General features: G+C 46.9%; 1 protein-coding gene across 2 annotated transcripts in view; it reads right to left on the bottom strand.

Annotated features, from left to right (window-relative positions):
* LOC144829578 (actin-binding protein WASF3-like) overlaps positions 1 to 27,231 on the bottom strand; it is a 233,953-nt gene that overhangs the window by 32,410 nt on the left and 174,312 nt on the right. For both annotated transcript variants that reach the window (XM_078688839.1, XM_078688840.1), the window contains exon 6: positions 7,783 to 8,046. In XM_078688839.1, the coding sequence (XP_078544965.1) occupies positions 7,783 to 8,046 (264 nt within the window). The remainder of the gene's footprint in view (positions 1 to 7,782; positions 8,047 to 27,231) is intronic.

Below are 27,231 nucleotides of genomic sequence, written 5' to 3'. Positions count from 1 at the left end.
CAATTTGAAGTGAAGTAATGTGAAGTAGAGATTGTTCAACTATTTATGTGGAATAAGCTCCCTACACAATTTGAAGTGGTTTATAGAGAATGTGTCAGTCAGTTAGGTTACTGACCATGTAGGCTGTAACTAGTGCAAGGCAGATGTCAACTAATTACCCATACAAGTCACCCGGATATGATCCAATAGTTTTTAACACTTCTGTTTCTCTAAAAGACTGTGGCGGCAGTATTACTTCAAGGCAAACATATACAATAGTTTTTAATGCAAGTGTTTCTGTTGTTTACTGTGTGATTCAGTGTTCCTTAATTTCCCAGAAGATATAAAGAAGTCCTGTGATGTACCCCCAAGCCTAGAGGCGATCAGCCCTCCTCTCCTTGGGGAGTGAGATGGTTAAAGGTGGCAGCAGTGGCAGGCATTCCTTATTGGCTTTTTGGGCTCTTACAAGCACTGCAGGAATAATGCTGATTCCCTACATCTGGATGACAAATGCACTCAAAGACATAAGACTACAACCAATATGTTTATTTGCACAAAGAAACACCTTGCCGAATATTTTCTAGCAGGAGGTAATTGGCTGCCAATTTCGCAGTCAGGAATTATCCAACAATGGGAGGTTATAGTTACTTTGCTGAGCATAATGTCTGTCACCTAGGAGTATAAATGATGTCACTCATTCTGAAAAAAGTAAAAATCCTGTCATGGTTGATTAAAAACAGATGCTTATATAGATTTTGAAGTCACATAGAGCAGTCACTTTCCTGAACAATGTGGACTTGATTCGCAAAGATAACTTATCCTTTTGAATAATTTACACTTTTGTCTAAGATTATTGCTTTTTGGCTATTTGCGAAAGCGGAGTGTACATTACCTCCAAACGTGTAACTTACATATTTCCTTCCAACTGAAGGGCCTAGGGGGCTATACATGTTTGAGTAATTTACATGTTTAAGTAAGTTTACAACTTTTTCACTATTCACAAAATCTAAGGGTAAGTTCCACATTTACACTTGGATTTTGTGAACCGTAAAAATGTAGTAAACTTACTCAAAGGTGTAGATTACACAAAAGTGTACGTTAGCTTTGTGAATCGGGCCCAGTGTGATTTACTGTGACGTGGCTCAAATCCACGTACGTGTATCTGTAAACCACTTCAACTACAGAGAGAACATACTTTGAGACATCTTCCTTTTGAGACTTTCCCACCATAGCATCCGTTAGTCCGCCTCGGTGACATTTCCCCATCGTTGAATCGCCTGAAAGACTGACATTTGCTTCAGCGAGTTGTGCTTCTAACACTATCCTTCAGAGAAGCAAGCAAGATAGGTTGCCATGTGCAGAGAAAGAAAAGGGAGAAGGCTAGATAGGCCATGTCCTCTGGTAGGCTTTCATAGGGGATGGAGTCAGTGTGATGTGAAACCCTAAAAAACCGAGGAGCCATATTTGCCTTTTGTTATTGCTCCTAAAACCCCTGGTCCAAGGTGGCATGGATGCTGGGACTTTACTTTCTGTTTGCCATCTAGATGCATGCTACCACGCATACTTTTTTCTTCGTTTAAAAACCTTTTTTGCCGGAAACAACCATTGTTCATTCATCAGATACTGCCTACAACTAACTCGCACTTTAGTAAACTGTAAACCGAGCTTCAGATTTTCCTAAGTGTTCAGATACCCTTTGCACTAAGTCCTGATTTTTTTGCATGCTGGCAGGAGTACTCCCAAGGCTGGCACCGGCTCCTACCCCCAAATAAACTCCCACAATGTCAGGACATCCTCCTTTTGCCGAGGTAGTCTATATTTTTTCTTTGTCATTCTAGCATTTTTGCATTTTAATACTTTAGACCTGCTCAATATGTCATCTGTATAAAAAGAAAAGCAATTTTAGCCTCATATGGCAATACCTGCCCCCTGGAAAATCAAATGTTGGTCCAGAGAGGATTTATGCAGTTTTACAAAATGCAGATATCTGGTATCAGAATGAAGTAAAGCCTTCACACCCTAACACCTAATATGTAGCACGTTTTCAGAATTGCAATGTTTCTTTTAAACCCGGATTAAAAGGCTTATTCTGTAACCCCTTTGGAGGAACATCATATCCACCTCAAATGCCCAGTGTATAGATAGTCCTGTAAAGAAGGACTATTGGCCAACAATGCTTCAATTGTTTTTGAAATATCGTTTTTGGCTGCAGGGATAAACACAATGGGATTCACAATCCTGTCTTGTCTCTTGCTTTTCACACCTGGGACGGATAGCAACGGAGGTGGTTGGCCAAGGTCATCTGCCCGTGAATAGCCCTTTGACACACTGCTATTCTGAGTTCAAGTTCAAGTTCAAGTTCATAAATTTGTATAGCGCACTACTCACCCATAGGGTCTCAAGGCGCTTGTGGGAGGGGGTGCATTATTTATCGAATAGCCATGTTTTAAGTTCCTTTCTGAAGGAAATGTGGTTCTGTGTGAGGCGGAGGTGGGTGGGGAGAGAGTTCCAGGTCTTGGCTGCCAGGTAGGAGAAGGATCTTCCTCCCATGGTGGATCTGTGGATGCGCGGAACTGTGGCAAGCGCTTGGTTGGAGGATCTTAGTTGGCGGGTGGGTGTGTAGAAGGACAGTCGTGTGTTGAGGTATTCGGGTCCTAGTTTGTAGAGGGCCTTGTGAGCGTGTGTGAGGAGACGGAACGTTATTCTCTTGTTGACGGGAAGCCAGTGGAGGTCTTTCAGGTGGCCGGTAATGTGAGCTTGGCGTGGAATGTCCAGTATGAGTCTGGCAGATGCGTTTTGGATGCGTTGGAGTTTTTTCTGTAATTTGGCTGTGGTTCCGGCGTAGAGGGTGTTTCCATAGTCCAGTCGGCTTGTGACCAGTGCGTGGGTGACCGTCTTTCTTGTTTCAGTGGGGATCCAACGGAAGATTTTTTTGAGCATGCGGAGTACGTTGAAGCAAGAGGATGAGACGGCGTTAGCTTGTCTGGTCATCGAGAGGGAGGAGTCTAGGATGAAGCCCAGGTTGCGTGCGTGGTCTGTGGGTATGGGTGCTGTGCCCAGGGCCGATGGCCACCAAGAGTCGTCCCAGGCAGAAGGTGAAGATCCTAGGATGAGGACTTCCGTTTTGTCTGAGTTAAGTTTAGGCGGCTGTTTTTCATCCATTCGGCTACTTCTTTCATGCCTTCATGAAGATTGGTCTTGGCGGTGTTAGGGTCCTTGGTGAGGGAAAGGATCAGCTGGGTGTCGTCGGCGTAGGAGATGATGTTGAGGTTGTGTTGTCGCGCGATGGATACGAGGGGATTCATGTAAAGGTTGAAGAGGGTGGGACTGAGTGATGATCCTTGTGGGACTCCGCAGATGACTTCGGTAGCCTCTGATTTGAATGGGGGGAGTCGGACTCTCTGGGTTCTCCCGGCGAGGAACGAGATGATCCAGTCCAAGGCTTTTCCTTGTATTCCGACGTTGCTGAGGCGTTGCATGAGGGTGCTATGACAGACTGTGTTGAAGGCGGCGGAGAGGTCAAGTAGGATGAGGGCAACTGTTTCTCCGTTATCCAGAAGCGTTCGGATGTCATCTGTCGCTGCAATGAGGGCGGTTTCGGTGCTGTGTTTGGCTCGAAAGCCGGATTGTGAGGGGTCGAGGGAGTTGTTGGATTCAAGGAAGTTGGCGAGCTGGCTATTAACGGCTTTCTCAATGACTTTGGCAGGGAATGGGAGGAGGGAGATGGGGCGGTAGTTCTCAAGTTCAGAGGGGTCAGCTGTGGGTTTCTTCAGGAGGGCACTGAGTTCGGCGTGTTTCCAGCTTTCTGGGAAGGTAGCGGAGTTGAAGGAGCAGTTGATGACATCACGGAGATGGGGTGCGATGATGGAGTCTGCTTTGTTGAAGATGTGGTGGGGACAGGGGTCGGTTGGCGAACCTGAATGGATGGAGTTCATTAGGTGGATGGTGTCTTCAGTGGTGATTGGGTTCCAGGCACTAAGGTTGTTAGAGAGCGGTTTGGGTTTGGAGGTGGGTGGGGTGGGCTGTTTTTTTGAAATGTTCTTAAAACTGTTATGTATGTCGGCGATTTTGTTGTAGAAGAAGGAGGATAGAGAGTCGCAGAGGTCTTGGGAGGGAGTAATGTCGTTAGAGGCTGCGGTGGGGTTGGTAAATTCTTTGACGATGTTGAATAGTTCCTTGCTGTTGTGGGCGTTGTTGTCGAGTCGATCCTTGAATGCTGATTTCTTGGTGGATCGGATCAGTTGGTGGTGTTTGCGGGTGGCTGCCTTGAAGGTGGTCAGATTGTCAGTGGTTGGGTTTTTTCTCCATGTTTTTTCGAGGGTACGGCATAGTTTCTTGGAAATCTTAAGGTCATCGTTGAACCAGGGGGCTTTATTGCTACCCTGTTTGGTTTGGTGGTTTTTCAGGGGTGCTAATTCGTCAGCGCTGTGGGTGATCCATTGTTTGAGTTTGGTGGCAGCTTCGTTTGGGTCCGATGAGAGGGCTGGAGGGTTTTGGTTGAGTGATGTGAGGAGTTGGTCGGTGGTGATTTTGTTCCAGTTTCTTCGAGGAATAGGTTGTGGGGGGTTGTGGGTCGTGGTCTTATTGTAGTTGAAGTGAACACAACTGTGGTCTGTCCAATGGAGAGCTGTGGTATGATCGAAGGAGATGTGTTTGCTGGAGGAGAAGATAGGGTCGAGCGTGTGTCCGGCTAAGTGGGTGTGGGTGTCAACAAGTTGTTTGAGTCCGAGAGTGGCCAGGTTGTCCAGAAGGGTGGTGGTGTTGCAGTCGTTTTTCTTTTCTAAGTGAAAGTTGAAGTCTCCCAGTAGAATGTAGTTCTCGGAGGGGAGGGCATGTGGGCTGATGAAGTCGGTGATGTCTTCGCTGAATTGTTTACGGGTTCCTGGTGGTCTGTAGATGAGGGTGCCTCTGAGTGTGGTCCTGGGGTCGGTGTGGATCTGGAAGTGGAGGTGTTCGGCGGTTGCAAGGTTATCGTCGGAGCTGGTCGTGATTCTGATGGTGTTCTTATGGACGATGGCGATGCCGCCTCCTGTTTGGTTGGTACGGTCTTTTCGGATGATCTTGTAAGCGTCCGGGATGGCTATGGCGATGTCGGGTGCTGATGATGCGTTCATCCAGGTTTCTGTAAGGAAGGCGATGTCTAGTGACGCAGTGTCGAGTAGGTCCCAGAGTTCTGTGGCGTGTTTATGGATCGAGCGGGTGTTTAGTAGGATGCATTTCAGGTGGTTAGAGTCGGAGCTGTGTTTGGAGGTCGTGCATTTGGTGTGGGTATTGATGCAGGCAAATTTGCAGGAGTGGCAGGCGAAGGGACCGTGGGTGCGTCCTGGGGCAGCCTCGAAGCATTGTGGTGTGCGTCCGGGGTTGAGGGCTAGGAGGGTGGCGGCGTCAAACGTTATGCGGGAGGAGTGCGGTTTGCGGGGACCAGGGGGTCTGGCGCTGGGCGCGGTCCAGGCGTGGACGGGCGTAGACGGGCTTACCTTTGGCGCACCTTCGGCGCGACCGCTGCGCGTGAACGCTACGCGCAAAAGCATCTGTCATATGTGGATGGTAGAGGGGGAAGGGGCGAGGGAGGAGCAGCTGGGAGGCGGGTGCGTGGTGGAGAGGGCGGGCTCCGGGCACAACAACAACAACAATGGCGGCAGAAACGAAACCGCAAACCGGTTGGGGGAAATAATTAATTAAGTTACGCTGTGGAATTAAGTTGCGCTTAAGGAATGGGGCAAAAGATAAAAATACCATCGCTTGAGTCCAGGCAATAAAGACAATTAATAAAAATAATGCGAGCAGGCACAGTCAAGCGCTATTGAATGCAGTGCAGCAGAGCAGCGCTACGATGAATCCAGGCAATAAAGGCACTTTGCAGCAGAGCAGCACTATGATACCCAGCCAGAGTAGGCACTGGAGACCAGGGTCTGTAGGGAGCGACCGATTCTGAGTTGGAAGACTAGCCCCAGAAGTTTGGAGTTACAATCCATATGTACTGTTTGAAAAAGATGGGTGTTTAGAGGTGTAGATTTCCTGTGAATATTACAGGACCAACCCAGACTGTAGTTTGGAGTTTTCTGGAACCCAGCACAAGTAAAGGAGATTTGGGCCAATTTGGGCTTCTCTGTTGAAAGGAACTGTACGATATATTTCACAGAATGCGTATCCCTGGAACACTGAATGTGCCATTATGCTGCACGAAATGTAATGTTTGGGCCCTCATTACGAGTTGGTTGTTAATTATAGGTGGCAATTAGCATGGGAAAATAAATTATCTCCAATGAGTCCATACAGAATGAGGAAATGCACACGGCCATCTATTTCACTAACCCAATCTTCACATCTTTTTCCTCAATTCTGACTAATTTTCGACATCATATCCAACTATATGTCAGAGGTGGATGTGTTTTGAAACTACAAAATGTGTAATTACTATAAGTGCTGAAAATGTACGCTTTGGGTCAGAATAGGAATTCCAATCGACATGTAAAGAGGACCTTAGTTTTACCTTTGGAATGCCAAACATGTCCTAGTGCCAGAATAGAAACTCCTGGCTGTTTCACTGAAGAATCCTAAAGTACCACCCTGAGGTTTAGGAAGAAGGATGCTTGCAACTCTGTTGTGCCTATCTGGGCCCATAAATCTGCTCTATGGCTAGTACTGCTTGCTTATGGAGAGACCCAAGGACTTAAAGGGCCATGTGCAAGTGTGGCCTGAAGCTCTCACTGAACGCCTCTATCTCCTGTGGCTGATGAGTACAAAACGTCCTAGAAACAGAAGAAGCGGAAACACTGGGGACCCGTTACAACTGGACAGTTCTCTAATCTACTCCTTTGAAACATCTCCCCTGTGAGATGTTTCTGTAGACAAAGGAAGAAAGATGCTACAAAGAAATTCCAAGGACAGTTGGAACTGGGCATTTTGTTTTGGACCGAACATTTCTTTCTGTTAAGGGGGTGAGGAATCTAGTAGTATCTTCAGTGCCATGAGTATACACTGCTGCAACCTTATGCATTTTTTGGAAAAGAAATGAGGTCATTTAAACCCCAGCAGGTATACTGCCACACCACAGAGGAAGTAGATGACCCACTTGCACTGACCATGGGTCGTACCCTCTGCCACATCTAAAGATCTCCCCAGCTTGACAAGGATCAATTCAGCAAAAGTCTTCTTGCTGGCAGGACAGGAGTGTTTTTTGGGCAAATATATAATGTAGGCAGATCAACATAATATGACCCTGGGGATTCTGAGACGTTATCATCTTCCTTTCATTAAGGATTATTGGTAGGTATCCACACTAGCCAGCTTTCTCTTATGCGTAGGGATATGTAACATCGATGGAATTAGAAGATAACTTGCGTTTCGTAACAATGCTATAGGAAACGCCACATGGAACTAACCACAAATGCTAGCAATAAACCATAGTAAATATGGGGTTGATTATTACAAACTCTGGGCTAGTAGGCAGTCATCAGTTGGAACTTCTGGCTTGGAGAAAGAGGGATAAACTTAACTATTACAAAAGTAAATGGGCCTTTTACTGTCCTTTCACCGAAATATACTTCCTCCAGAAAGGTGTAAACGTTCATGCATCATTTGGTATGAAAATAGACCTTTTTATTGCTGTGTATCTTATCTTAAAACCATATAGTGTGTTATATGATGGTGATAAAGCAAAGTAGACCAAATTATTTTGAATGAGAAGATCTGTGATTGACATTCCCCCCCCCCAAACCCAGCTCACACCGTTAGGGCCTAGAACTGCTATTAACACAGAAAATCACAATGAAAAACATGAGTAGTGTTAAATTTCCATACCCATAATCTTTAATTATTTGAGGTCTGGGTCCATTTAAAATGGCCTCTTGTGGCTGTGGTACGTGAGGTTGCAGGACTCTGTTAAGACTGTTTTGGCGGTTTCCTGTAGATGGCGGGCGGTAGCTATGTTCTTGCAGCTGATTGGCTACCAACATGATCTCTTTGTTTTCTGTTAGCATATGTGGCACAGGGGCTATCACTTGTTGAACTATATGGTTCGGACTGGCGGGGTAGGAGTGATCACCTATATCTGACGCATATGACCTGCAGGATGAGAACACAACAATCAGTAAGAAACCAATTTCAAAATGGAGGCACAAATACAATTACTGAGTCTCATATGATATAAATGCAATAATAAATGAAGCTGACAACAGTAGGATGGAAAACCTTCTGAACCTAGGTTACATGACACTGTCAATTGGCAGGTGTTAAACAAATTATCGCTTATTTTCTCAATATAGCTGGGATGTTTCTGAGTTTCTTAGAAAATATGAGATTCCGAGACATGTACCCTGACGGCAGACACCTACATCACTGACACCTTCTCAGGACAATACAGGGAGAAGGGAAGATATTTTAAGGTCTAAAGATGGCAGAACTTCTTTTTCCATTAAAGTGAGCTTCCTAAACACATGTACAATTAAAAGGAGACAAATTCTTTTTGACAAATCACTTTTATAACATAGAGATAATGTAGAATCCGACAACGTCCAATTTTCAACATTTTGTACAAAGAACCATTGTCTGTGGGGAAGAGACAATTCTAAATTATTGGTGGTAACAATATCTCAGAAGCAGCACCTGTATTGTGGTAATGACTCACTAGACCACTACTGATCTGTAAATTGAAAATCCTTAAACACCAATGTAAAGGCAAGGAGGCCCCCACTATAAGTTACCCATTAAATCAGGAAGAATATGCCAGGGCCGGAATTAACAATTCCAGCATGTGTCTAACAGTGAGTTAACAGGAAGTACCAGTTTTGTTCCCGGGAGTGGGGAATGACACGTTGACCCAGGAATACTGGATCCAAATCCGCAGGCTTTCTTCCTGGTGGTAGCAGGCCCAAATGGACACACATTTTTTGGAGTAGGGGGTAAATTGTACAGCAGTTTTTTACCTACGCAGCGAGAGAGGGTGATGGAGCAGAGGCACTGCGAGGGCCCCTGCACTATTTTATGATTTCTTCTCAATGAATATCCTAGCATTTTTAAATTGCACTGATGATAAATTTAATATTTCTTATTTCAACTGTTGATGAGGATTGAGTAATGACGACAGAGTGTTTTTATCCTTTGCATCTCTCAAACCACCACTTTTAGATCATTGTGTATAACGTGCTTTTACAATCTTTTACGATTTTTAACGAAATCTAATAAAAGTATTATTGACTTGACTTGACTTGAGAGGGCAGAGAGCCATAACCTCATTTTAGGTAAACCTTTTCTGCACAACTGCTGCCCACAGCTCCTGAGGCTTCACAGTAGACAGAGTGTCTCTAGGGGGCTCTGTTTTTAGGCGTAATATATTAATGAATGTGATAGAGCAACAATAAATAACAGCTGTTCTGTATAATAATCCCCATATTCTGGAATTCTTTCATCTACTTTGCTGCTCCAGCAAAGACTAGAACTCTCTTTTTCTTCTATTTTGTTTATTTTGATATAGAATTACATGTGTTTAATAGGCTCAGAGGCTATCATTGTATGTGTGTCATTGCCATTGCTGTAATCTATTTTACTATGAGGTTTGTTTTATGCTTGGAATTGAGAGTATATCTGTGTGTGCATGTGGTGTTTATTTGTTGTTTGGGTGGTTATTGTTAGGTTACATCCTCAGTGAAATACGTGAGTCACCTGCATGGTGGTTATAACCTTGTGGTGGGTTTGCTGTGGTGTCTTATTTTCGTCTACAAAACCAGGTCTGGTGTCTACCTGCCACACCTTGCATCTTTTTGCTTTGGCAATGCACATATGGTTACAGTCCTGCCAAGTATCACGCAACGGACATGACTCTAACGCATTTCAGTGTGGTGATCCTCATCACTGCACTGAAATGCTTTTTCACGCATTTTAATTGCACTGTCTCTTCTGTACCAGACACGCTGAAGTAAGTAACTGGCTATGCCAAATTGCTAGCGCGCAGTGCGCCGACCTATGACACCCAGTGCAGTTAATAATGATCTTATGCACTCACTGCTGCTGCAACAACAATGTATGGTGAAATGTATTGATCAAATTCCCGCCCTCGGTGTGGGCGAGGCTGAGTCACTCAATACAGCCCTGACGTCACCCGGCCGAGTGGCAGTCCTGTGCCCATTCAGACACCTAATCCGCGGCGGGCTTGGCCTGCCCTCTCAGCAGTGGTTGGCTACTGGTGCCGCCGGGGAGGGGGAGGGATGTGACCTCATGTCCTGGTTGTGGAGGAAAGTGTTGGATTGGTAGGACATAAGCGCAGGGACTCCACCATGGGTGTAGGAAGTGTGGGGGACGCGGGGGACATATCCCCCCCAGATTTTGTAGTCGGGGGGATGCGGGGGACAAGGGTGAGGTGACAAAAGAATTACCCCTCTGTCCCCTGTCTGTGGCAGGGCCATTAATATGTCAAAGCGCGAGTGTTTTGATGTGCTGATGTGCTAATGGCCCTGTACTTGACCTGTGACCTTCCCTTTTGTCATGCAGCAAAAGCTACAGGATTGTTTTCACACCTCTCCCTTGCCACCGTTGCTTGCAGTCTGCATTACCAGTTCAAGGAAGAGCGGAAGTTTGTTGATTGCTGACTGCAGGGCCGGCTTTAGAGTTGGTGGCGCCCAGTGCGACCATCTCTGTGGGTGCCCCAACAAACTTTTTTATTTTGAGTTATGCGGGAAAACAATGGTGGTGTAATGCTTTTTAAGGGACTCAGATTCATGGCGCTCTGAGCACATGAGATTTAAAATGTGCTATTTACTGCATTCCTGAAAACAAGAAAGATATTTGGGCTAGAGGCACACAAAGTAGAGGAATATGAAGAGGTGCCCAGAATGCATTAGGTGCACACTGCTGAAAGGCATTGTGCGGCACACACAGTGACAGGTGCAAGGCTACATGAAGCACAGCTAGTGCACGGTGCTTAAATCAATGAGACTTCTAGAATGAAAGGCGAAAAAATGACATCTGATGCTCTGTAAAACACAAAGACAAAGAATTAGCAGGTTAGGCCCTTGTGTATCAGACCTTCACGAAGCAAAGGAGCACAGATGGCCAGTGGTGAAATGGATGGAGAGTGGCTTCTTGAGTGGGAGGATATGTTCGGTTGCTATGCTTTCTTAGCAGTAACATTTTGCCTAATAGCCTAACAGTCTGCCTGCTTAGACGATGCCTGGGTGGCAGGCCTGTTACTGGTGGCTTGAAAGGCTAGATTGTATTACAAAGGCCCTGGCTTGCGAGGGGAAGTCTGGGCATTGAGACATGTCCCAGGGTGTCCATGTCCACCCACCATTTTATCCACTTTTGTAGTTTTCTTATTGCGCAAACCTGGCCGAAGGGGATCACAGTGATTCATGTGAACACTAGATTATAGTACACAAGTCAGATTCATGTTTTTTCCAGGTATGGGGAAATTAAATGCTTTGCCCAGAGTCACAGCATAGTGAGCCAAAGCCGGGACTTTAACCTGAGTGCCCAGTTGGAAAGTCAGAAGCTCTATACGTTAGGCCACATCTGGTATCCTGGCCACTTGAATTTGTTGGATGGCAGACTGTATATGCATGAAAGCGGCATAAAAAAAGTCCATACCAGACTGTACACACCATGAAAGTAGCGGAAAAATGATACAGGGCAGACTGTACACACCAGAGCTGTATTCTAAATGCAGACAAGCCACATCAGTGTAAAGAGGGTAAAAAAATAGACTGCATATAAGGGATAGAAGTGTAGACCCACAAGTAGGCTGTAAACCAGAAGAGTAGTGTAAAGAGAGATGAGGGCATACTGTACACAGCACACAGGGTTGCTGGGACCCACTGGCCTGAAGGGCCCATTTTCATTCTTTCACTGGGGTCCATGACACACTGATAGGCCTCTGGTAGCAGGAGAGCATTGTAAATAGGCACAGACAGACTGTCTACCACTTTAAAGTAAGACAGTATGGATCAGAATAGCGGTGTAAAGGGGGCAGGCTGTTAAGTAAAAAAATTGACAAGCAGACTGTTCACAATAAAACGTAAAGGCATGAAAAACGGCGAGACAAGGAAGACTTGTTCAAACCAAAAGACAGGTGCTGTGTTGTTAGCCACAGTGCTTTGCCTCAATTTCCTGTGATGGATGCTCTGGTGAAGGCCCGTGCTGTTCTTCTCCTGTCCTGTATCTGAGGGTTGCTCCTTCGAGGGCCCTCAGGCTTGTTGTCAGAAGCCCAAGGGTGCACGGCTGCTTAGACTAGCTGCTGGGCCTCGAGTCCACCACTTTTTTTTTAGGACTTGTGCCCTGTTGGGAGATGTATATTAGAGAACTGGTGTTGGTGGTTGTGGGAGGCAGGCTTAGGATATGGTGCACACTCTCTGGAGTGATGCACCGTGCACTAATACAGGCAACCCTTATGGTGACAAAGGAAGACTTCAAAGAAGATGCCTCTGACGAAGCATGTGAAGGAGTCTGGTGGAATCCAATAATGGATTCTTGAAGAAGAGAACCTGAAAGCAGTGGGGATAGAGTCTATGCCACTCAGAAGTGACCAGGAGGCACAGAAGCACAATCCCTACCGATGGTGGGAGGTTCAAGAGTGAAGACGGTGACCGTGTTTCTGCAGCTGCGAGGACCAGAAAATGCTGAGGAAGACCAGGAGCCATGCACTAGCTGTCCCATATTGGGTGTCGGTGTTCACGTGGTCGGTGTGTAGCGGGAGGACCAACAAGCCTTGGTAGCCGCAAATGGCGCAGAAAGCAAAAAGATGCAAACATTGGGACCAGTAAGATCCAAGCGACTCACCAAGTGCAGGAGAGTCAGAGCAAGCCCTGAGCAAGCAGGGGAGCCCACTGAAGCAAAGGAAGACCCTTGAAAGGACCCACATACCAAATGCACAGGAGTTGCAAGAGGTCCTCAGGCAGCTCACAAAAGATGGAGGCCCACGGTGCAGAGGATGCAGTAAGGATGTTGATCTTTGAGGGATGAAGTGCTACAGTGTGAATCGTCTTGCAGCCCAAATATCTCTTGAGTGCAGAGCCAACATGCCTTGGCAACAGCAATTCATCGCAGTGCACATGAGTTTGATCCCAACGGCTTCCATGAGCTATACTGTCTTCAAAATTGCAGAGAAGACAGGTCTGGCCTCTAGGGGCTGTAGAACCACCACCTGTGTTGCTTGGCTGCGGGAAGTCCGTTAGAGGACAGGAGCAGTAGACCGGTCAGCTTTGTTGCGGTGCCTGCAGATGCAGTGGAGTGACTCCCTTACGCCAAGGGAGATTACATCGGATGTCCTTGATGCCCAAAGGCCTTCTGGAGAACTTTAGTGATGCACAGACACAGACGACGCAGAAGACTTGAAGAACAGTGAGACCAGGAACAGCAGGAGTCTTCCATGATGCAGTCTCGTGTCCAGTCAAAGTCCGACAAAGTCAAAGTGCCCAAACGGTACAAGAATGTCTTGGTTTCAGAGGTGAGTCTTGTTCTGCAAAGAATCTGAGGATCTACCCACGGGGGCACCCTTAAGTACCCTAGGGAAAGTGTTGGAATGACTCAAGGGTCCCTCCCAGAGGAGGGGCTGGACAGAGGGGAGGATACTTCCCTTTTCTTTGTCCAGTTTTGCACCAGAGTGGAAACCAGGGGTTCCTGGACTGTCTCAAATAGAAGTATGCAAGGCAGGCACACATATGGCCCTTCAAAGTAGTCTGGTGCCACTGGCAAGCGCCCCACCCCAGGCCAATACAATAAATCCTCTCTGGGAGGAGGTCACACCTCCCTGTGACAGGAAACCTATTGCTCTACTTTCCCTTGCTCAAGTTCAGCTCAGGAGAAGGAGGGCAGTATTGTGTCTGTGGTCAGCAGCACTAGGTTGCTGGCAGACCCTGAAAGGCTGTTACTTGGAGTACAGGGAAGTCATCTAAGGAGCCTCCAGTACTTGGGATCATTCTTCTAGCACCAGAGTCAGTGTTGGGGTATGATTCCAACACGTTTGATACAAAACATGACCGGGTCCAGTGCAGCCGTTATTTAATTAGACATCTCATAATAACTGATGTCCTCTATATACCTTAAAATGGCTGATTGCTCTTCCAAAGCCTGGAGAATCAACTCCGGGCCTGTAGGGGTGTCTTTCTCATGTAGGGGCACCCTCACATTTTGAACTAAGCATCCTGCCTACCTTAGGGGTGACATAGTTTTTAAGTGCAGTGACCTCAGATATCAGGAACTTATAGCTATTGTGAAAGGGTGCAAGTACTATCTCACACAGGCTGTAAGGCAGGCCTGTAGTCAAGTTTAAGTGGACTACCCAATGTGATAAAATACATGCTGCAGCCCATTGGAGCCTCTGGTGTACCTATGTCCTGGGTACCTTAGTGGCATATACTAGCGACGTGTAATGTTACACCAGTAGCCAATTGTGGATGTACCAAAATACTTACCAGAGCCAATTTTGGGCATAGAGCACAGTTGCTGGCGTCCTGATTAGTAGGATCCCAGCAGACTACAGTCAAAACACACTGACCCCAGGAAAAAACAATGAAAGCAGATCCTGCTTTCCTATACCCCCTGCCCCAAACATAAGGATGAGGCTAACCTTTCCCATTTGAGGCTTCATTGTCATAGTGGAAATATCTGGAAAGTCCATCTTTGTTGGCATTTTTACTCCCAAGTCTATGTTCCACTGAAAAGTCCGTCCCCTGTAGGGAAATGGACCACCTCAAAAGTTTTAGTTTTTCACCCTTCATCTGTTTCAGCCATAAGAGGGGTGTGGTCTTTCTGAACAATGAAGTGAGTGCCAAACAGGTATGGCCTCAACATCTGTAAGGTCCAGACCACAGCAAAGACCTCCCTCTCAATAGCTAACCAACGTTTCTCCCTGGTGGTCAACTTTCTGCTTATAAAAGCTGGGGTTGATCCAGGCCCTCTGCATTAAATAGTGACACTACTGCACCTATCCCTATCTCAGAAGCATCTATATGGACAATTAATGGTTTTGAGTAGTCTAGACTTTGCAGAATTGGAGCAGAGCACATTGATTGCTTCAGGTTATCAAATGCCTTCTGACAGCTAAATACTAGATATGCTGCACTACAAGCTTGCAGACATGTTAAGACTTTATTCACCAGCCTCTGAAATGTGGTAGGTGCATTTTTTAAACCAAAAGTAATCACAATAAATTGATAATGTCCTTTGGGGGTTTGAAAATGCTGTTTTAGGTTTGAGTCTGATTTGTAAATAACCAGCAGCCAGGTCAAATGTACTGAGATATTTGGCTGTGGCCAAAGTATCAATCAGTTCATTTACCCTTGGAATTGGATGGGCATTAGCCCTAGTGACTGCATTGAGGCCTCTATAGTCATCACAAAAACTCATCTCTTTCTTACCATCCTGCTGTGAGATGTTGTTACAAGAACTACAAGACTAGCCCAAGGGCTATCTGAAGCCTCAATGACTCCCAACTCTGGCATCTTTTGGACCTCTGTCCTGATGCAGTCTCTGAAAGGCTGTCTGTATATATTACTTTTCACAGTCATGCTGTCACCTGTGTCCACTTCATGTGTACACCAGGTGGTTTGACTGGGTGTCTGAGAAAAGGGACCAGAAATCTGAGAACCTGTCTACAACCAGCTTGCTTGCTGTTGATCAGTGAGGCTGTCTGCCAAGGCTACTCCTTCAACTTATCTGTCAACAGGGTCCTGAGAGAGGAGATTAGGGTGAAGATCACTCTCTTCCTCCTGTCCCTCATCAGTGGCCATGAGCAAGCTCAAGTCAGCCCTGTTGACAAAAGGTTTCAGGCGTTTCACATGACGTACCCTGTGGGGACTTCTTGGAGTATCTAGGTCAAGTTGGGGCAACTCCACTTGTCTTAGAGAGCTGCTGGGGCCACAGGCCACAACACCAACACTTTCTGTCCTGGCCAGTAAACAGTGAGTACAGCTTTTAGGTCATGTCAAGCTTTCTGAAGCTTCTGTCTGGCCTCAAGGTTTTTGCTGGCCACCTTCATATGCTCAGCCATGTGAGAACGCAGGCTCAGAACATAGTCTACTGTGTTTAGGAGGCTTGAGAGGTTGCTCCCATCCTTCTTTGACCATACATAATGGACCCCTAACTGGATGTCCAAACAGAAGTTCAAATGGGTTGTAGCCCACCCCTTCTGAGGAACCTCTCTGTAGGGAAAGAGAAGGCAGGTAGTAAGGCATCCCATTTTCACTTCAGCTTTTCTAGGAGTCACATAATCATACTTTTGAGGGCCTTGTTGAACCTTTCAACAACCCCATTGTCCTGTGGATGGTAGGGTGTGGAAAGCTTATAGTTTACACCGCACTCTTTCAACATAGTAGTGATGTAACTAGACATGAAGTTAGTACTTCTATCTGAAAAGATCTCCTTAGGGAACCCAACTCTGAAAAAGATTCCCAGGAGAGCCCTGACCGCTGAAGGGGCTGTAGTGGTCCTAGGGGGAATTGCCTCTGAATATCTTGTGGCATGGTCTACCACCACTAAGATAAAACTATCTCCAGATGCTGTTGGAGGGTTTAAGGGACCTGCAATGTCTATCCCTACCCTCTCATAGAGAACCATAACCACTGGCAGAGGGATTAGGGGGGCCTGTGTAGTGCCACCTGACTTACCACTGGCTTGGCAGGTGACACCGGACTGACAAAACTCCCTGGTGCCACGACATGTGGGGCCAATGAAAGTAAGAGACAAGCCTGCACCAAGTCTTGCTTTGCCCAAGATGTTCTGAAAGGGGAATGTTGTGTGCCAGGGCCAATAAGACCCCCCCTGAACTTCGTAGGTATGACCAACCTCCTGGTAGCACCAGGCTTGGGGTCTCTACTTACAGAAAACAGGAGCCCTTCTTCCTGATAAGTCCTGTGGGACCTGCTGAAATGTCCTGTTTGCTCAGCAGCAGCTTGATGACTGAGTTGTTCAAGAGAGGGACAGGCCTTCTGCTCCAGACTGAAGTCTTCCCTTGAAGGACTCCTGACCCTAGTTGCTCTGCTTTGTCTGGCCCAAGCTCCTCTAGTACAGCTCCTTCACAAAGACTGAGAACATCTCCCTGAGGAGGCTGATTCTCATCGTAAGTCTGAGAGGAGGATACATCTTTAACCATCTTGCTCCATCTGTTGGGAGCTGGCTGGTCCATTTCTTCAGGATCCAGGGCTCCCACTGTGCCTAACTTCTTGGCCGCAGCCCTAGTGGCAGAAAATACACTGGCTGAAATTCCCATCATTTCTACATGAGTCATGAACTTCACTTTAGACCAGGCTGAAGTTTCCAAATGATTGCCCGGTAGACAGTCCACAGGTTGGTCAGGGGATGCCACAACTCTCTTTGGACCAGTTACCCCATCCCAGCTGAGATCGACATCTGCCATGGAATGATCTGTCTTGCTATTGTTAGCATTGGTCACTTGGTAAATCTGTCCAAATAGAATTTGCTCAGTAGAGACAAGTTTTTCTGTCACCATAGTGACACTGGCCCAATGTGTCCATGTATGCCACAGCTTCCTGACCATTGATGAGAGGCTGTTATCTGCATTTGCCTAAGTTAGTGGGACTTTACAATAAGGGTGGCGAGCTCAGTGCCACCATCACAAACTAAAACAGCCTGAGTGGGTGTCCTGACTAGGCCAGAGCCCACTTTAGTACACAAGGTTAACCCAGCTAAACTCTTGGGGGCCCTACCAGTGCTATTGCTATGGGCACTAGGAGGTTTAGTAGTAGTAGTAGCAGTATTGGTGCTAGACTTAGAGCAATCAGCATCCTTTGCCCTTTTACCTTTTACCTTACACAAATAGCACCAAGGTTTTTGTTAGAGTAGGAAGAGGTTGTAGATTTCTCCCCACCTTTCTTGTGGACCTTAGAATAATCTTGCTTCTTCTGGTCAGCACTACCATGAGACATTTGTTGCACTCTGGTACAGACCCACTAGTTTGCCTTCTTTACCAATACTTGGGGAGAGGTCAGATCTGAGTCCACCATGTACTGGTGCAGTTGCTGATTTTGACAGTTGTTAAAGATGTGCTTCCTCACAAGTAAATTGTACAGTCCCTCACAATCATGCACATGTCGTAAGAGCATTCAGTTTATTCTTCTTTTTTCGTCCCATCTTTGTTTACTGTGTGCATGAAGATGTGAGATTCAAAAACATGTTTTTTCACATTTGGTCCAATTATTTTGTGAATCGAAGCATACTTGCAAACTGTGACTACATGCCTGCCTTTATCAATGTTCCACCACAAAACTATGCGATTGTATTCTTTTAACGGAGTGTACGGTTCCCAGACAATGGTCGATTTGAATCGGGGCACTGGAAAGTCCAAAAGGTTGTCCCTGTCCCCCCCAGAAATTTAGTGTCTCCTACGCCCCTGGACTCCACTGGAGATTGGATTGCCGCGCGCCGGGGGCAGACAGAGTTACTGTCCTGTCCACGTCCCGGCGTGGCATGAATGAACTCACTCAGTGTGCGGTGCTGCGCATATTTTACCAGGTGTTGGACGCGGGCTGCATCACTCAGCAGCATGGCGTCACCCGTCCACAGGCGCGGAGCCGCGGCTCGTGCAGGTGTATAAATCAGTGCGTGAACTCTTATCTCCTCTCTCCCGGTTGTGAGCGTCTCTCATCTCTCCAGTTTCAGGACGGGCAGCCTCTGTCCTTCCTTGGGTTTATTTTCTATTTATCGAGCTTCAGGAGACTTTTGAGGAAAGCAAGGTAAATACGGACAAAAACACAAATTTGAGTATTGTGATGCAGTATCTCTGACTGAAACACTATATTCTGTCATGGATGTTCGCGTGTGGTAGTTGTTTTTTTTCCATATTGTGCATAACTTTCAGATGTGCTGCATCCATTTATTAAATTTCCCCGGCATGAAACTACTTGCGAGGGTCGGATTGCGGGGAAGCTAGTGTGCGCGTGCGTTAACTGCACGATTGGTACTGGGACCTGTCAGTTTCCTGACAGCATACTGGGACCAGAGAACACTGTTCCCATAATATTTATTGTGCACACCGAAAGACTCCTTATACGGTGACATTTATTCACTCATGTCTTTAAAGAAATGCTCCATTTGGACCATAGTTGCTACAGCGATGCGTCCCACACCCGTATAGTGAGAAACACCTAAGAGGGAGATTTAGAAAATAAATTTGAGCGAAATTAATTTTCCAATTCTCTTGTATTGTACTCAATGTAGGTTAATGCTCTAAAGATTTAAAAATATATATATATAGCGCCGGCTGCTTGAGTCATCGCATAATGAGGAAGGGAAAAAGGGAATCGAGCAAAAAAAAAAAGGAAAGGATGGGCGTGGCTGAAGGTTTCGAGGTACACACTTGCTGAGCGCACAGAGTTACGGAAAAGGGGAACTGGTGAGGGTGCACGTGCGTCGGCACGGGCGAGACTGTCTATGCATGATTACTCACCATGGCCTCGGGCAAACATACGAGTGCCATCAGAAGGGGGCAAGAGGATACACTACTCTCCAGGGCACAAACTCTTCAGGGTCCAGTGCATATGCAACAAAACGTCCTCACGGACTTAGAAGCAAGCCTGCCCTCTTCATAATGGTGGGGATGACGAGAAGGCCACACCAATGAAGCGGGCTCGAGGCTGCACCGGACGGGTTTTTTCTTCCCCTAAACCGTAGTTACACGTGTGAGAGAGCGCAAACTGATCTAAATGTATGAGTGCATCACACTTACCTGTAGTAAGCACAAATCATGAGGAGAAATGCCATGAGTGCTAATAGTATCTGAAATTATATTCTAAATGTATAGCTAATATAGAGATTTAAGTAGAAGTGGAACTAATACAGAAATGTGTGACACTATATGATTTTATTAGATGTGATAATTCCTGAATCCATGTCGTGTAGCTGTTAAAATGTAAGATGGTAGGCGGTTAAAACGCAGAATGTGGTAGGCCTCAGGGCCAGAGCTGGAGGGAAAGGGAAGGTGTTTCTTTTCACGACACAGATTGTATTAATGTTTTGGTCATTGCATTAATGGGCCAGGACTTATAAAAATGTTTACTGAATAATAGAATAAGAGTATTAACATGCTTTAGTTATGAGAAATATTGTAGGCCTGAAATGTTTTAGCATTGATTTACACGTACATGTCTGGGCTGAGAAATGTTGCAAGCCTTTCTTTTTGGAAGTCTATGAGAGTTGGGTTCTTGGCTGCAGATATCTGTCTGCAAAGGAATAGGGGGGATCCAATTATAAATGAATGAATAGAGGTCTGTTCAGTAGACGGCCCAGACATGGAGGAGGGTTCCGGAATGTTTGAGGGGTATCAGCGGGCCGGAGAAGAGTCTGAGAAGCAAGGTCAACTCTAACGTATGAGGCCCAATACAAAGCATCATGGAAAAAGCCAGAAGCTACACCACGTGAGGGGCGTCTCGAGAGGGGCGTCTCAAATGTTGTTGACTGTTTTGTATTAGGGACAGCACCCCTGGGTGGAGTTAGAGCAGATACCTGAGGACCCTTAGGAGAGCGGATGGGTAGGCAGAGAGGGGTCATGACTGGAGAACTATAGGTTTTCACCAAGGGACTTAGAGTGAGTGACTTCCCTTGGGGGTCATTCACTGCTGACACCTTTATTTAGGTTGGGACTTGGTTAAGTAGGGATACCATCTAGAGCAGGGTAGGGACAGCCTAACCTGTGCGTTTTCCTCCAACTTAAATGAAGGAGCGATATGCGTCGATGCTAATAGCTTTATTATTCTTAGAACTTGTGTTAGTGATTTCCGTTGCTCGTCTGAGGGCTTTCCGAGAGCACATGTATGTAATTGGACCTGTGTATCTCGTGAATCTCATTCTGAGATGCCTGTATTTGCAGCTAATCATTTCCTTACAATAAACTTTTGAAAGCTAGAAGTTGTCTGTGATCTTTGGGAGTAGAGTCCTTTATTGGGTGAACTAACTTGGAAATAGGTGTACCTTGTACCTTAAAGACAGGCAACAAAGGTTCAGTCGACCAGATCGAGGTTTGGATCAATAGTGCTAAGGTATCGATCAAAATCTCGCCCTTCCAGTTGGTAGCTATAGAGGATGGTTGCCTTCTTGAGGACGGTAACCTAGGCCAGGTTAGCTTACCCCAAGGCCCATAGAAATCGATGATCGGAAGAACAGCCTGCCGAAGAAGATCCGGATGACGCGAGACAGAAAAAGCAGCAGTATCGGTCGAGAGTGAGTATAGAGGGTTATGCGTGTTAGATTGCGGTGTTTTGTATTGTATCTATGTTGTAATGTCTGGCGGAGTTGAATGTCTGTAGAGTGACTGTGGAACAGGTTGTGAGCGCGCGCAACCGGTGGAAATCTTAAGTTCAAGGAGAGCTTAAGTGGTTCGGGTGTATCGGACACCCAGAGTAATTGTCAACTAGTGTGAAGGGGGTCATGAGGTACCATTGATCACCCGAAAGACCGAGATAGGGGAAACGTAAGAGTGAGTGCGTGAGTAACGGACCGCTGGTCGGAAGTTACTGTGTGTGTAAGCAACCTATCAGAAAGACGATAGACATTTCGTCAGTTGTGTTGACAATTACAGATAGACTGTGGACGTACAGTCGAGAGAAGTGACCGCTTGGTCGGAAGTAGTCATTTTTCGGTGTATGAATGGGACGCATGCATAACCGGGAGACGAGTTGAGAAAGGAGGGGTGCTGCTGCGAAGCGGAGAAAAGTGACGTCAGAAAGTGTCGCGACGTGATTGGCCGACCGAAGAAAGACCGCGCTGTGATAGGCCAGCTAGCAAAGACGTCAGACAGGGTCGCGACGTGATTGGCCGACCGGAGAAAGACCGCGCTGCGATAGGCCAAGTCAGCAAAGCCGCGACAGGATTGGTGGATTGTCATCAGGAAGTAAACAGAGTAGCGAGGCTGGATATTGTGCGCATAATTATGAAGTGTTTTAAATGGTTGAAAGCGGTGTTTAGAAAAGAGAAGCGGGGATCGTATGAAGGGGAAGAAGCCCCGCCGGAGGGTACGCCAGCTCGTTACATGGCAGTGAATGTTGGGTTGCATACGATCCTCTGGATATCAGAGTGGAGTAAGATTACTGAAGGAAATGAGGAACTGACGTTCCCGAAGTACGGGACGTTCAGATTAGAGGTGTTACATCGATTAAAATCAGTCATGACCTCAATAAGACCCTTGCCTAGACCGACCCAGTTTGAAGCCCTTGAAGCATGGATTAGGGCAGCGCATGAAAAGAATATGAACAGACGACAAGAAAGGGTGAAACGCTCGGTAAGGGCAGTGCAGGATGCCAGGTGGGATGCAGATGCTAAAAGATGGAGAGTGCATAACTTGGAAGTAAATAAACTGTACCCAGTATTAGAGGTGCCCGTAAATAAAAGTCCCCTAGAAGAAGATGATGAGAGCGAAACAGAGGACAGCCTGATAAACAGATTATTGACAGACAGGCCACCCCCGTATAATAGAGCAGGGGGAGAGGTCGAGCATACCGAAGGAGAAAAGGGGGGCAATGCAGGAGAGCATAGACCGCTTCCCAGTTCAGAGTGGGATCCTGAGCCAAAGAAAGAGCTGTCCCAGCCTAGTCAGGTGCAGCAGGTAGTCGGTAGGTTTGTGGTGCAAAGAGCGCCGGAAACGGAGAGAGCCACATCCTACACATTACCAGATGCACTACAGGTACCTGTTACCATAGGTCCTATAATATCGATATATGACCAAGAGAGAGCAAAAGGGGAAGAACGGGTACGGAAGGACAGAGAAAGAGCAGAGATGGCAAGGAGGAGCGATACGATTAATTCCCCAAGTCAGATGCCGATACCAAGAGAGTGGAGCACCCCGATGCACACAGCAGGGGACCCAGGAGGAGATCCTGGGGGCCCTAGATGGCCAGCGGATCTGAGGGGATCTGGACGAAAATCCTTTCAAGAGCTAAATGAGTACATGAAGCAGTGGGATGAGGCAGTGAAGGCCCAAAAGAACATCATAGCTGCGGAAGCTGAAAGGGAAAGTCAGGACAGCCGAGCTCGGACTCACTGCGGGGCTGGGGAGAGCAGCCCGGAGTGGGACTGTAGAGAAAGAGAGAGTAGGGGAGTCACCCATTGGGCCCGGAGTGGAGATAGAACAGATCTGGAAAACGGGGGCCCCGAGAGAGGAGGGGTGGCGCGCCCAATACTCAGTGAAGGGGAGAGGAGAGCACAAGAGTACAGAAACAGCTTTAAGTGTCCACACTGTGTGCCTGGCACCAGAGAACTGAATGGGAGTTGTGAGAGGTCACACCATAGACCCTGTGATGACGGAAATGAGCGCAGCCCAGGGAATATGGGGAACCAGGAAGGATCGTATCGGATACTGAGCGATACTAGGCAAAGGGAGAGTAGCGACCAGAGGGAAAATAACAGAGAGGTGTACGGTGAGAGGAGAGAAGAAGAAGAGAGTGGGCAGAGCAAGAGTAGGGGTAACAGGCCCGTGTTCCATCACCTTCCAAGATCGGATGGCCAAGCATGGGACCTGGAGAGATGGGAGCAAGGGAGGGCACCCATTAACTCTCCCGAGCCCAAACGCAGAGCTCGAAGTTGGGATGGTAGGGAGACCAGTGAGCCCCCTTCGAAAGACATATTGCGAGCTGAGATAAAAGCCAAAAGACTTGATGTCACCAGCTTAAGGTCAGACCTGGATGACATGGTAGATGGTACCCTGCCTTTAGAAAGAATGGAAATGTATGAGCAGGATGAAATACTGTATATGGCAAAGGACATCACTCGAAAGGCGAGAGCAGTCCATGAGAAGTTAGTCGAACTAGCAGGCAAATATATGGTGGATCTGTCAAGAACCAAAGCATTACAGGGTAACCACAGGCTACATTACACAGATCGAGACCTAGATGAGAGGAGAACGATTGGGCTGAAAACGCACATAAGGGAACTGATCGCTGGAATAAGGACATGGAGGGCACTAGATAAGTGGGAAGAGAGGTGGTCCAAGAAAGGGACCGGCAGGAGAAGCACGCTTGGTATGACACCAGGACTGCAGGGAATAGAAGCATACCCTTTGCGGGAAGTCGCAAATGGGAACTATGTGCATGTCCCTTGGAGTAGGGGAGATTTAGCTGCTTTTACCACCTCCTTCCCCAAATTGCGGGAAAACCCTGTGGAGTGGTACAAGCAAGTCGAGAGGTTTGTAAAAATCTCAAAGGTCCTATGGATAGATCTGAACACGCTGTTTGACATTGTAGTACCAGGAGATCTGTGGACAGCATGCAAGGTTAGCGCTGAGTGGCCCACAACGGAGCCAGAGAGAGATGCTAAGACTAATGGGCCGTCCGAGATTGTGATGGCAAAATTCGAGAGAGTGATGACTTGGCTGAAAGAGAAAGTGCCAATGCAGGACATAGATTGGGTCAGAATAGACCGAACCAGACAGGAACCCAAAGAGACAGTCCACGAATATTACGAGAGATTGCTGAAGGCGTTTAAACAGTATAGCGGCTTGGATGTAATGGATCCAAAGGACATAGGGCAATTTGTGTCCAAGTTCGTCCTGGGACTGAGACCGGATATTAGTTTAATGATTCAGCAACACTCGATTTGTTGGCAAAGTAAACCCCTAGATGAAATACTGAGATATGCCAGGTACTGCTGTGATGAGATAGACTCCAAGGCTAAGAAACTAAAAGAAAAGTTGATGGTGGTACAGATGCAGGCAGCAGGAAAGGGGGGACCGCAGCAACAGCAGCAAGGAACAGGTACAGGAGGAAAGAAGCAGTACAGTCAGAACAAGGGCAATGAGGAGAGTTCTACCTTTAGACCCAGAATAGACATAGCTGCCTTGAAGAAAACGACTAGGTGCCACCAGTGTAACGAGGTGGGGCATTGGAAACGCGAGTGTCCCTACAATGTAGAGATAGGAGAACAAGAGATAGAGGAGGAAGAGGTCCAGAGCGCACCTACAAGAGGGGCGACGCCATATCAAGGAAAGGTGCTCAAAGGGGGGGGGGCTCCTCCCCGAGCCCAGTTCCCGCAGCCTCCTCGAGTAGGGACTGTGGGTAAGACCTATAGACAAATGCCCCTGTTTGTGGAAGGTGAAGAGTGCTATTATGTGGACCCATTAACCGGACAGAGAGTGGAAAGAGAAGACTGCACCCTTGGGGCAGCCTTAGAGGTGGATCAGAGGGGACCCTATGTCGAAGCAGAAGTAGCAGGGTGCCCTACGACATTTCTGGTGGACACAGGAGCCACTAGGTCCACGATCAGATCAGCTGCAGTTCCAGACCTGCCCATGTCTGGAGAGACCATACAAGTGGTAGGGGTCGCAAATAGGAGAATAACCAGCCAATTGACAGAACCGGTACAGGTGAAAATAGGGAAGTACAGCGATGAGCACCAATTTGTGGTTTGCGATTCAAGCCCTGTGTGTCTGCTAGGAAGAGACCTGTTGTGTAAATTGAATTGTACTATATATTGTACACCTCAGGGAGTGGAGGTATTGACCAATGATGATGACGCAGATTTCAAGGTTGCAAACTCAAGAATATGCGTGGAGCTGTATCCTACTTTGACAGTAGATGAGCTCCCCTGGGACTTGAGAGAGACAGTGGCATCAGAAGTATGGGATTTCACTGGGGAAGAGATAGGTTTGGTCAAAGGGGTGGACCCAGTGAAAATTGTAGTGAAACCGCATGCTGAGTTCCCAAGAACACCCCAATATAAATTGACTCCAGAAACGATTGCAGGCATAAAACCCGTGATCGAGTCCATGATTAAGCAGGGAATACTGAAAGAAATCGTGGGTAGTCCATGCAACTCCCCGATTATGGGTCTGCAGAAGCCAAATGGGAAATTTCGGATAGTACAGGACCTTCGAAAGATTAATAACATAGTCGTTTCGTGTTGTCCAGTGGTACCGAATCCATCAGTGATACTGTTTCAGATTCCATTTCAAGCAGAGTGGTTCACAGTGATCGATCTTTGTCAGGCTTTCTTTTCGATCCCTCTGGACGAAGAAAGCCATTTTCTTTTCGCATTTAAGCTGGAAAATCGCGTCCTAACATGGTGTCGTATCCCTCAGGGGTATACAGAGAGTCCATCGATCTTTAACCAGCTTTTGAAGAAAAATCTTGAAAGTCTAGTGCTGCCCCAGAAGTCAGTTCTGGTCCAGTACATAGACGACCTTCTTGTGGCGTCAGAAACAGAAGAAGCTTGCAGGGAGGACTCCATTGCTTTGTTAAATCACCTAGCTGCCAATGGGCACAAGGTGTCCCCGGGAAAATTGCAGTACTGCCTGACAGAAGTGCAGTACTTAGGACACAGAATAGAGAAAGGCAAACGAAAGGTGTCACCAGACAGGATAGAGGCTATCATGAAAATGAATGCGCCTAAGACACAGAGAGAGGTCAGGATGTTTCTAGGGATGGTGGGTTATTGCCGACAGTGGATCGCAAACTTTTCACTGAAAGCAAAACCCTTGCAAAAACTGACGCACAAGGAGGTGAGCGATCCGGTACCATGGGACAAAGACTGTTTGATGGCATTCTTACAGCTGCGAGAGGACCTGTGTCGTGCTCCGGCATTGGGAATGCCTGATTACAATAAACAATTTTTTCTTTACTGTTGTGAGAGAGAAGGTTGTGCGTTGTCTGTGTTGGTCCAAATCCATGGGAATGCCCGTAGACCAGTTGCTTATTTCTCGGCTACTTTAGACCCAGTAGCCGCAGCGTTGCCCGGATGTCTCAAATCCGTTGCTGCAACGGGTGTCAGCATTGAAAGATGTGAAAATATCGTCATGGGGCACCCGTTAGAGGTGTGCGTGCCCCATTCTGTTGAACTGTTGATGACCAGGACCAAAACACAGCATCTGACCAATAGCAGGCTCACGCGATATGAGCAAGTTATTCTTGCTGCAGAGAATGTGACCCTCAAAAGATGCTCTGTTTTGAACCCTGCCACCTTGATGCCACTTCCAAATGATATCGATGATGATGATGAATGTACAGACCATGACTGTCTCGATGTGACTGAACTATGCACCAAACCCAGACCCGACATCGTAGATGAGCCACTGACTGACCCAGACGAAATTTTCTTTGTCGATGGCTCATGTGTAAGAGACGAAGTTGGGCAGTTGAGAGCGGCTTACGCTGTTTGTACAATTGCTGGAGTTGTGGAAGCTGGGTGCCTGGAAGGAGTACACTCCGCTCAGGTAGCCGAGATTATTGCCCTGACACGTGCTTGCTTAGCAAGCAATCAAATTCGAGTCACCATATACACCGACAGCCAATATGGTTATGGGGTAGTTCATGATTACGGACA

This window comes from Lissotriton helveticus, chromosome 4_1 (assembly GCF_964261635.1).
Source record: "Lissotriton helveticus chromosome 4_1, aLisHel1.1, whole genome shotgun sequence".
In the NCBI taxonomy this organism is placed as follows: domain Eukaryota; kingdom Metazoa; phylum Chordata; class Amphibia; order Caudata; family Salamandridae; genus Lissotriton; species Lissotriton helveticus.
The sequence above is the reverse complement of the archived record's forward strand: the minus strand, read 5'-3'. Positions and strand labels throughout refer to the sequence as shown.